This window comes from Gymnoscopelus microlampas, assembly GCF_963454915.1.
Source record: "Gymnoscopelus microlampas genome assembly, chromosome: 6".
In the NCBI taxonomy this organism is placed as follows: Eukaryota; Metazoa; Chordata; class Actinopteri; order Myctophiformes; family Myctophidae; genus Gymnoscopelus; species Gymnoscopelus microlampas.
This window is the reverse complement of record NC_139943.1, coordinates 5,997,073-6,008,725: the sequence shown is the minus strand read 5'-3', so window position 1 is coordinate 6,008,725 and position 11,653 is coordinate 5,997,073. Positions and strand designations below refer to the sequence as shown.

The following is an 11,653-nucleotide window of genomic DNA, read 5'->3' as shown; positions in this document are numbered from 1 at the left end:
ACACACGTAACAGTAGCCTGAAACAAACGCAACCTGGCGATTGAACTTAATTCATTTAAGGCCCGTACATGTACATAAACGTTCAATTTTCAAATATAAAGTTCTTAACTCATGGCCACGGATGTGATAATTCTGTTCGAGCCCTCAGAAGTAACCGTATATTCAGTATTGTTCAATAAAAAGCATTTTAATCCGATCGGTGGCCATTTTCTCAGCATGTCCGCCATGCTTTCAACTGCATTACCCATCGGTTGGTAGGTGTACTGCACTCTGATAGAGTGTCCTAACTATGAGCAAATGGCCACCACTCGGATTAAGATGCGTTTTTATTGAACAATACGGAAGATACGGCTACTTCTGAGGGCCCGTACATAATTATAACATCCGTGGCCATGGGGTAAAAACTGTGTTTGAAATCTGAACGTTCATGTAGTCCAAAAAAGGCGGGGAAAAATAAAGTAATAAAGGCGGGAAAAAAGTATATATCAAGTAATATTACTCACCTCAGACAAAACACGACGAAATGAAAGTAGATGAGTGATATATGAACCGAAATCAAGTAGAACAGTTTCCAATAGTAATCTATCATCGACCGGAGAGATCTAGTATCGAGCGACCTAGCATCCGCTGTAAACCCTGAGAAATGAGCCGAGCACTGCGGGAACGGTGGATTTAAGGGGCGGGACAAAACAACAAGGGCTGTGATTGGTCTGACAAGCAGACATGCGTACATGCGAGAGGGCATCCCCGGGAATGCCCTCTCGCGTGTACGCAAGCACAGCCCCCCCCCCGCCCACACACACACGCTGTTACACGCACGCACATGCGCACACACCCAAACAACTCTATGACGTGCACACACAAACACGACACGAACACGACACAAGCCCCGCCCCCCTTCCCTACACACACACACACACACACACACACACACACACACACACACACACACACACACACACACACACACACACACACACTATTACAAGCACGCACATGCGCACAAACCAAAAATAGGTACATTTGTTTTCAATGCAAACGTCATTTCACTAATTTAAAAGTTAAAGAGAAGTTAGCGAAATATATAACAGCAATAATAATAAGGGTAATAATAATAATAATAATAATAGACATACACTGTAATATTTATTTAACTATGAATATCAATGAATCAATTATATCAATACTGCAATTGTAGAAACACTCTGTTACAAGTACAAGTCTGGTAATGAAAATGTACTTGAGTAAAAGTACAAAAGTATCGGCATCAAAATATACTTAAAGTGTGGTAGATTGTTGATAGTACATTCTTCTCAGTTAGTAAGGTATGTTTACTAATGGCAGTGGATATGAATGAATATATATATATATATATATATATATATATATATATATATATATATATATATATATATATATATATATATATTATTTGAATAGCTTGAATGCACAACATGGTACGTATGTCTATACATATGAAACACAATGTTATACATTATACCAGGGATCTTCAACAGGGGGTCCGGGACCCCTAGGGGGTCCTCAGAGTTACTACAGGGGTCCGCCAAATCTTTGTGTGATATGATTTTTCTTTTTTTATATTAACCACTTGAACCCTAGCATCCCTTTTCTGAGGAGAACTTTAGCCAAAAATAGCCGATCTACAAGCTGACAACGCCTCGCACTAAGAGTTATAGGTGTAGAGGGAGAAAAGAGCAGCAAAAGTATATCTGAAACACCATTCTATACAATATAGAGGGGGTCCCTGCTTCATCTCTCTCTCTCAGCTAGGGGGTCCTTGGCCTGAAAACGTTGAAGACCCCTGCATTATACAATATATGCTGTACCACCCCCCAACGGGGGTCCCTGGCCTGAAAACGTTTAAGACCCCTATGACTGCCACATTTCTGTGCCCTTGTATTAGGTGTTACAGTGAATAATAAATCTACAGAATGAATATATGCTTCCAAAAAAGATGCACACCTTAAAGGATTTGTCTCTCAATGATCAAGTTATTTGAAACTTGTCCGCCATCTTATCATATAATGTAATCATCCAACTATATTACATCTATGGTCTTGTATAAGATCATCCTGAACATTCCTCAAAGCCCCTTTGTTTAACTCATCACCCTATATCGGTTACATTCATCAAACAGGTGGTATACCTAGTTTGTGTAATCTGAATCAGAACAGAAAGTCAAGACTAGTGTATAAATTATGTTAACACACATTGTAAGCACACAATCACACACAAACCTGAAAATAAGTATATTTAAAACCAAATCTTATCAGATGGGGGTCTGTGGACAAATACATGTTAATCTGCGGGTCCTTTTGTCGAAGCAGAAGCAGTACTCCCTGTCATCGTCGAGAAGGTGAAGGTGGCAAACGAAGAAGACTACGTCCTCACACTCTATGGGAAATGAAATCACTGAGTCTGAAGGGACAGCAGTTACATAAAGAATCTTTATTTATATTTCTAAAGTTACAATTGTGTCCTTTCACCAGACTCCCATGAACTACCAAAACACAAAGTACAAAGTAACCAATAACGAAAATCATACCAAACATTAAAAACACTTACAATCAGCCCATCGTAACTGAAATAAAGAAAGTACAAATAGTCAAGGGAACCAATAAACTCTTGTGCTCTGCTGGGGTGCTGGGGGGGAATAGCCGAGAGCTGGCTACAGCTCCTCTTTATAGTGTCAGGCTCTAATCACACATGAGCTGAGAAGGAGAGTGACAGGTGTCTAGCCAAGACCAGGTCAGCATAGACACTAGGACAAATAAGCATTATTGAACACATAAGCATAGAAAGACTGTAGACTGAGGTGTTAATATTTGGAATCAACATATGCTTTATCGAGAGTGAGAGCTACTGTGATACTTCTTAGCTGTTGAATTTGAATCACTCTGCTGGGACGTGCATGACAGATTTCAGTGAAGTGATTTCAGTGACCGGCTCAATTATTCCTTCTAATAAACCTTTAAGTTATCTCAGCTGACCGTTCAAATGCACTTTTATAGACAATTGACACACATTCAGTAAACAAAAACATCTATGATGCACAAACTTGGACACATCATCAGTGTTCTTTCCTGGACTCACTGGGTGTTTCGGGTCTTGCAACACTCCAGGTGACCCGACCGAGGCTAATCAGACCCCGGCCTGTGTCAAGTGGCATGCTACTGCCCCCACGGTCTCTTAGAGGGGAGGTTTAGAGACAGAGCTAATTGGGGGTTAAGGTGGCTGATGACATATTAGCAGGAGGTGTTGGCGACACTAGGAGGCTCTAGGCACTGTGGGTTGCCTCCGGGCCTGGCTCCTCCTTCATCTGTCCTCCATCTCTCCAGATGTCATCACCCAGTCTGTTCCTGAATGTCATCGGTACTCCCACTCTCAGTTTACAGTAAACAAAAACATCTACTGATGCACAAACTTGGAAACATCGTCAGTGTTTTTTATCAATTGACCATGCAACACATTCTACCCAGGCATTGAAACAAACTAAATAGTGCAAGTTCTGAAATCCATGTACATAGGCCAAATATCTGTTGACCTGTTTTAACATTTGAGAAAGACAGCTTGCTGCTTGTGATTTCCAAAAGTGCAGCCATGTTAAAATACTATATATGAAATAAGCAAGTGAATATCAAACTGTGGTTTTCATCTACAATACAAACCCCTAATTTGCCCAGCTTGATGCCTCACTCTGCATCTGTGATGATCGAGTGAAACTTCTCTTGTTCTTCTTCATACAAGTGGCAGAGATGGGCTCCAACCATGGCCACTGTCAGGTGCTGTCGCTCCACCCTGAGTTTGAAGTGCTGTCCGTCAAGTATAGGCCACCTGGTTGTGGCTGAGCTCATAGGAGGGCAGGTGGGAGGCTATCAGCACCTGGGGGAGTGTAAAATAATTTGGGCATCAATTATTTTCAGTTGGTCATGAATTAATATAGCTGCTGCAGGACGCATTAAACCTTAATGCATCCTGCTAAGTCACCCCTTAATGATTAAGTGGTGACTTAACGGTTTCACATGGGGCATCTTTGTATGTGTGCTGTAGCCACATACCATTTTCATTCAGCTGAATGGCGTTGGTCGTCTTGCTGAGCTGGGTGAGCTCGGTCAGGATGGTCATCGACGAGGGTGGGATCTCGCCCACACAGCTGGTCCTAGCCACGCAAGAGGACAACGTACACAGTCAAATCCCCAGTGTTCATTCAATTTGTACACCAACTAGTGACCAGGAGATTATTTTTGGGAACTTGGGCGTGGGAGAATATGTAGTTGAGCTCGTTGGCCATGTCAGCTTTTTTTTCTTCACGAAGTGCAAATACACACTTGAACAACACTCAACAGGTCTTCAAGTTGCCCCTTGGTTAGTCGCCTAAGTAGCCTAAGCTTCAAAATGATGATATGTGAAGGGTGGAGGATGACGGGCAGAAAGAGCGCTAGTATATCCTAGGATATACTCACTTCTGAACTGCACAATGCTCCGAGTGTTCATGAAGAAGACCTCTCTCTCTCTGACTTCCTGTTCAGAGTAGCAGCATGGCTGTCGAGGATGTTGGCGATCTGGAAATGAGGGATAACATTCCATGTTCATAATTAAACCATTTGTCTTGATTTGAAGTAAGAAAGAACCTGTCTGAATCATGTGGATAAATATATAGCCTCATTTAGAAACGAGCGCTCGTGCATTACCTGCTGGGTGCTGGCTTGGGAACTGGCACAGCACTGAGGTTATGTTGCTGACACACTGTGTCATGTCTTTCTTGACAGCCTTCTCAACAGCAGGGAGAATGTGACCAGACACACTGGTCATGATGTCCTGCAGCTCCAACACTGGCAAGGAGGGATCTCGCATGGTCTTCATCAGCCTCTCCACCCGCTCCCTAAGCTGGGGAGATAGAAAGAACAGCATGTTTATCAAACACTGTACTGTTAGCTAGGTAGGTGTTTGTTTCTTATGCACGTGTGAACTCGGACCTTGATGCAGAAGAACGGTTCGGGCAGGCAGTAGCCATTCATGATGTGGATCAGGTGGTCCAGTGTACTGTGGAACACTCTGTGTAGCTTCCCCCCTCTCAATGCTACAGCCTGGATAGTGGGCAGGGCCCCTGTGTGCAATTCCGCCTTAGGGACAAAAACACATAGTTAGAGGAGCATATGAACCCTAGCGTCCCTATTCTGGGGATGCCGAAATAGGTGAACATACAAGCTCACAGGCTTGTAGATCGGCAATGACACAAGAACAGGCGTAGTCCACATAATATACCTGCTCCACTCTGCTGGGGTCATCCAGTTGGAGCTTGGCAATGACGCAGCCAGGCTCTAGTGCAGCCCCAGCCCTCTCACATAATGAATACAACCAGACTCTGAAGCGGTCAGAGTCATCACCATCTTCATCACCTGGAAAACACACATGTTAATGCAGTTTACATCTATAAATTCATGTCCATGAAATTAGGGCGAATATGCCGTTAATGCTCTTTCATTTGGATATCACACCTCCATCTCAGTATAGCACTGGCCAGAGAACACGTGCCCACCGTCCTCTACAGTGTACTGGATGAGTTTTCCTGCAGAGGGCGAGCGCAGCAGCGACGGGTCATTCTCCTTCTCAAAAACACAAGTCGTGTTTCCGATAGTGATGGGATACCTGCAAAATACAAAACAAACAGTACTAACCAAGTTTAACCATTGAATATTGTATATACAAATCAGAATGGCAGGGAGGATTGTGCACAAAATGCCCAAAAAAGTCAACAGGAATTGGTCACCCCCCAAGAATAGGCATTGGTCACCCCCCAAAAATAGGCAATCTGCAAGCTCCCAACGCGCCGGGGTGCGAGTCGACGTGTTGTGAGCTTGCAGATCGGCTATTGTCAGCATGCCACAGCGTCATACGATGAAGGTTAATTGAGGTTCTAAACATTAAACAGCAATGTACCTGTCCACCTCCTCTTTCATGTACAGTAGGTGGTACAGCTGCTGCCGTCATATGAGAGCAGAAGGCCTCAGTCGCTGAGGCGATGGACATACATCTCGGCAGATGCATGGTTCATGATGAGCACGTAGGAGTTGGGAGACTGTCATGTCACGCCACGGCCTTCATAGATCAGCTCCACATCCACCGTGTTGAGGAGCGTGTGTGCAGGTAACACCTGACCTCTGGCAAAGACAGTGGGAGATGTGTGTGTTAGTGGGTGCGGTTATTTATATTACCCCTTTTCCCAATTTCGTCATTATGCCGATTCAACGTTTTTCCCCTCTTGTGTAGTCCCTGTCACTGCCAACCCCTACATTTGGTCATGTGGGAGGCTGCAGACAACCATGTGCCTAATTCAATACACATGGAGTCGCCAGCCATTTATTTTCACCCGACAGTGAGGAGTTTCACCAGGGGGGTGTACGTACGCATGTGGTGGAACATGCCATTCCTCTCGGTTTCACATCCGGCTGAACAGGCTCCGGCCAACCTGTAGGAGTCACTAGTGTAGCAATAGAAATTGGGTTTGCTGGAGAGCCTGGCCAAGCCGGATGCACCGTGGAGGATTCAAACCCCTAGTCTCTGCAGTGGTGGGCAGGAACTTCACCGCTTTTCCACCCTGATGCTCAGTGGATGTGTTTTCTATCCTTTTTTTAATCCCACAACTTTGTAACCCATTTTTTCTACCAGTGCCAATTGCCTATGTAATCCTGGCCGCTACTCTCCCAGCCTAGCCTAGGGAGAGCCCAGAACTGAGCTCATGCCTCCTTCAATGCATGAGGAGCTAGCAAGCCGCTTCTTATCACCTGACAGAGGGGAAATTCCACGGTTGGACGTAGTGCGTGGAAGGAACACGTTATTCCAACCAGTTCCTTTGCCCTCCATCACCAGGGGGAGGCAGTATAGAGACCAGGATTACTGCATGTTTTTGTGAGGGTACCTACCTACCCTAAGGGACACAGGGAGAACATGCAAACTCCACACAGAAAGGCCCTTTCAACAACCCCACCTTGGGTATGGGCACTGATGCCCACAGCGTCCCCGGCGGGAATCGAACCGAGGACCTTCTAGCTGTGAGGCTTGTGTGTTTTCTATCCTGACATCAGCAGATCTGGGGGCAGGTTCATATTCTAGTCGACAGACACCCATTTAGACAGGCCGATTCTAAAAACACCTTCTAAATCCAGACCTAAGTTTCTGAAAAACATATTTCTTCAATAATTACAAAACATGTATGTTGCTATGTACTGTACATAGCAACAACAACCCCAAAAGGGGTCCCCGTCCTGAAAGGTCTAGTTACAAAAAGGGCTTCCCGCCCCAAAATGGGTTAAGACAGTACTTTGTTTATTCTTTTTGTACCTTTCCAGACTGTGAGTGCAGGAAGTTGGACACACTGTTCCTCAGGTTGACATGGGCTACGCGGAGAGCACCGCTCACAATCCCCAGCATGGTGTCCGGACGCTCTGCCTGCCCTGCACACATAGCACTATACTCATCCTAACGGTCTTCGTTTTTATCATAAAACTAAAACAAAGTGGCCATTTCAATGTGTTGAGAACAATGAGAACAATGCCAGTAAGATCAAGCTTCCATCTACCATAGTCTAATCACGCACTTGACTGCGTACACTCGGTTTGACTAGAACACAGCATGGGGACATAATGGCAAAATAACATTTTTAGATCCATGTCGTACAATCATCATCACATAACACAACAATGACTTGAGGTTACAGTGATTTCTTAATGCCATAAGACAGTGGTTCTCAAAGTGAGGTCCAGGGACCCTCAGGGTTCCTTGGGGGGTTCCGAATGGACCCTTAACAGGTCTGTAACTCTGAAGATATGGGGGTCTTTGAAAAAATAAAACGTTTGAGCACCGCTGCCATAAGAAATGTGGTCCTACATGCTACATGTCCCTCATAGGTCGCCCCCAAATGGGAGATATGGCTGTACCTGCATCTTCTCTGAGAAGAGCCTGTCCAGCCAGCCAGTCTCAATGCGGTTATGCTGGAAGCTCTCAGTCTCCAGGAGCTTTATGAGGTATTCTACAGTGGTCCTGCAGTCCCCCCTGATAGACAGTTCCTTCACAGCCACCACCATGTTACTACAGTATGTAGAGACAAAGACAACTGTTAAAATCTCACTGGGTGTCGTTCACATCATACAAAACAGAAACCCATCAACCCTAGCGTCCTTATGTGGGGTATGTCATTATTACAGATGAAGATATTTGTAGTGTAGAGGGAAGAAAAAAAGAAGCGATCAAGTATTAGACCGCTGGAGGACCCCGGTCAACAAAGAATATAGGGTTTAAGTGGTTACAGAGTTCAAGGGATAGTTTGGATTTGGGGGAATTGCACTATTCTTTCCGACTTACCCAGACTAAAGAGTCAAACAACCTCATTAACAACTTATTAATGTCACTGCATGCAGTTTGAAGCTATGTTGAATGGTGAGCTTATTACCTAGTTGAGTTCAATTCACATTTGACATTTCCATCATTTTTCACTGACTGACACTGCATCATCCAGTGAGGGTGAGTGTACTCACGAAATGGCCTCTGATTTGCTCGTGATTCTCTCCCCAGGATAAGCAGTGTCAGGAGAAGCAGTGTCCAAACTCATGCAGGCCTCCAGCCGCAACCACGCTGAAGTAACCCCAAACGTTCTTATTGCTGCGGAGGTTCAGCACTTGGACTGTTCCCGAGCTCAGCTTGAAACCCTACAACAAGACATCAAACAAATACTTAATCAGAGACCCTTCAATTTTGACTTTTTTTAAGTTAAATAAATGGCAGTAGCACTGAGGGTTTTACTGTGTATAAATTCTACGTCCGTTGTCGAGAGAGAGACAGTGGCACATACTTTTTGTTTTTTGCTGGTGATACGGGATGCAATGACGTGGCCGCGAGGGGAGGGTGACCAGACCTTCAAAGTCAATGGGACAATCACCCCAGGGCTGGACCGACCCCATACAACATCCTAATGTCTTTAATACGGTACAGAGGGATTCCAATGGAAATCTGACAGGAGAGGATTAACATGTTCAACTTGATGCTCTTCTCTGGACAGTGAAATACGGAACAAATATCAGTTAAATATAACGGTGACCAGATGGTTAAATTTGCACACTCTTTGAGTTACACATGGATAATCTAGAACGGGGTGCCCCACAGAGCACATATATGCGGCAGGCTGGGTGGCCTACCCAGGGCTATGTACTGTATTAGGGGCCTGTCACAATTATTGCATAATCACCTGATAGCAACTATTTGAGCTAGTTGCAATTATTTTGCATAAATCATTAGAATCGTTTCTATTCATCTGTATAAAAACAGTTGGCTAAAACTAACAGAAATGTCATATTTACATCATTGTTTCCACTTCATTGTCCACTTTCAACCTGGCGTCCCTATTTTGAGCATTTAGGGAAAAAATAAATGCCCAGCTTCATGCCCCACTCTGCATCTGTTACTACTTCAACACCTTCAGTCAATTATGAGTGGTGTGTATATTGAGACTATAGGGCTTGAGCCTATATGTGATTATGTTACAATTACTACTGCTCACATGCAAGTGCATGTTTTGAAAAACAATCCTACTTCTTTCTTCTTGAGCAGTGTCTTCTTGAGCAGTGTCAGCGTCTGTATCTTCTCCACACGTTCATCTGCGTCTTGATGAGCTGTCCAGCTTCTTCTCCAGCAGACTCAAGCGCACGCTGGCCTCGCTCAGCTCCTCTCCCTGGAAAACACAAAATTACCTCCATTTATTTACACTTCCTTTTTAAACCACTCTTCTAAAGTTCTGTACTAATATCTAAAGTTCTGTACTAAAGACAGACTGAACACTTTAGGACGTTACTTCACTTGATAGCACTTACGTACGTCAGTGATGTCTGCTTTCAGAGCTGCTGCGTGCAGCTCCGCCGGTGGAGAGTTCTGGGAAATGACAAAGGCAACATCTAAAACTGGGTTGAAAAACAAGGCCCTGCTTCAGTTAGAGTCATTTGATGATGCAAAACTGAAGGAGAAGCCATGTTGAACACAGTGTGTGTTAGAACATGTACACGTGTAGTCACGGCACTGTTTGCTTTAAACTTAAATCCATATTCTTTGGTAGTGACCATGGATTAGTGACTTAACGAATGCCTAAAACATACTGTAAAAGAGAAAAAACATAGTCTATGTCTTGCTTCCACTTTCAATACTACCACTTTAAACATCTTCTACCTCATCTTCTACCTATATATTCAACAGGGTACTACCCTGTTGAATATATAGTGAATATACATTAAATGTTGTTTTACTTGGTTCTGAGGCTTCTCTGAGTCATACTCTCCCTCTTGCATGGCAGTGGCCATCTTGTTAGTCTCGCGTAGCCAGACCCCACAGAAAATGAAAAACAGCGACCTCTGCTTTTCTGATATTCGGAATCTGTTCTTGAGAGATTATCTTGTTCATGGTTGTAAACATGACAGTGGCAGGCAGGCACTCATAGGGGTTGGCGTCCATAGATCTGGCACAGATAAATGAATGGACATAATAATGTGTACAAGATACAGAAGAACAGTGGAACATGCTATACAGTACATGACATGCATCTATTGGTTGCTTTTAGGGGTGCAACGGTTAATTAAGAACTATCGGTTGAATTGATTACAAAAGATCCATTTGATAATATATAAAAAATAAAACAAATTTGGTTAATTGAAAAAGTAATCATTAGAATAATCACTATAACAATTATGGATAGTTGCAGCCCTAGTTGCATTCAATGCACTATTTTGACTGAGGGATTAGGAGGAGGAGGGGTACAACATTCTGGGTTGTACTGTATGTATTTTTCATAATTCATTTGCAGCAGGCATGTAAACATTTGAGTACTTTTACTTTTGATAATTTAAGTACTTTTTGATGCCAATACTTTAATACCTTTACTCAAGTAAATTCTCAAGTGAATTCTGGACTTTTACTTGTAATTTCTACATTGCAGTATTGATGAATTTACTCAAGTAAAACATTTGAGTATTTACACCACTCCACTACTCACAAGTTACCTAACCAACATTATTTTTTGGGAGACATGGAACATTTGGGAGTTGAAAAGCACCAGTTGCTACGTTTTATATGCAACCAGAAACGTCAGAATATCAGAATTATCTTGTCTTTAAAACGAACGCTAAGCCAATATGTTAGGTCCATGTTAGCATAATAGTTAGCCACATTATCCATTGAGCCAAACCAACTAACTCTGGGCTAGATCAAATAGGGGAAATATAGACTTCTTGATGTTATAGGTACTGTTAACTAACGTAACACAGACAATGTGACTTCGCTATGTAGATATATAAAAGATATACAAACCTTTTCTGGACTGGTCTGCTGCTATGTTTGTGTGGAGCGTGCGCGAAAACACTTCCGGATACAGTCAGTGACGTCAGACGTAGGGTTCAACCAATAGATAGACGCGTCGCGCGTTCACCGCTCACGGCCGCCATTATAGTAGTTTCTTTCAGTCAAATGAACTACACATTGTAAAAGTGGATTGTGCCCACAGGCAATGTAGGTAAACAAAGAATATACATGCTGTTGGGTACAAAAATAACCAAAAATAACCCAATACCATATAAATAACCCAAAATGGGTAACT

At 43.3% G+C, this 11,653-nt stretch overlaps 1 protein-coding gene across 6 annotated transcripts; it reads right to left on the bottom strand.

The window, feature by feature from the left end:
• Window positions 1-2,501: 2,501 nt before the first annotated feature.
• LOC311047511 (acetyl-CoA carboxylase 1-like) lies at window positions 2,502-11,425 on the bottom strand. 6 transcript variants are annotated; one of them, XM_084060254.1, is made up of 15 exons: window positions 11,368-11,425; window positions 10,311-10,519; window positions 9,889-9,942; window positions 9,607-9,745; window positions 8,556-8,726; window positions 7,959-8,109; window positions 7,363-7,527; window positions 5,962-6,182; window positions 5,520-5,670; window positions 5,287-5,420; window positions 4,998-5,144; window positions 4,713-4,908; window positions 4,485-4,583; window positions 4,080-4,180; window positions 2,502-3,903 (listed from the first exon to the last, which is right to left on the bottom strand). In XM_084060254.1, the coding sequence occupies exons 11-14, from the start codon at window positions 5,037-5,039 to the stop codon at window positions 4,143-4,145; spliced, it is 375 nt and encodes a 124-aa protein (XP_083916380.1). In that variant the 5' UTR covers window positions 5,040-5,144; window positions 5,287-5,420; window positions 5,520-5,670; window positions 5,962-6,182; window positions 7,363-7,527; window positions 7,959-8,109; window positions 8,556-8,726; window positions 9,607-9,745; window positions 9,889-9,942; window positions 10,311-10,519; window positions 11,368-11,425; the 3' UTR covers window positions 2,502-3,903; window positions 4,080-4,142. The 6 variants fall into 6 exon arrangements, with proteins under 6 accessions (XP_083916380.1, XP_083916378.1, XP_083916379.1 ...); XM_084060252.1 differs by having other exon boundaries at window positions 7,363-7,475; XM_084060253.1 differs by lacking the exon at window positions 7,363-7,527 and having other exon boundaries at window positions 9,885-9,942.
• Window positions 11,426-11,653: the final 228 nt, after the last annotated feature.

What these genes read in the sequence shown, in the direction of transcription:
- LOC311047511 (XM_084060253.1), bottom strand. Translation starts at nt 5,039, where the DNA reads ATGAATGGCTACTGCCTGCCCGAACCGTTCTTCTGCATCAAG. An exon ending in AACCGTTCTTCTGCATCAAG is followed by an intron (nt 4,909 to 4,997) that starts GTCCGAGTTCAC and finishes CTATCTCCCCAG; the next exon opens with CTTAGGGAGCGGGTGGAGAG. An exon ending in GAGCATTGTGCAGTTCAGAA is followed by an intron (nt 4,181 to 4,484) that starts GTGAGTATATCC and finishes TTGCGTGGCTAG; the next exon opens with GACCAGCTGTGTGGGCGAGA.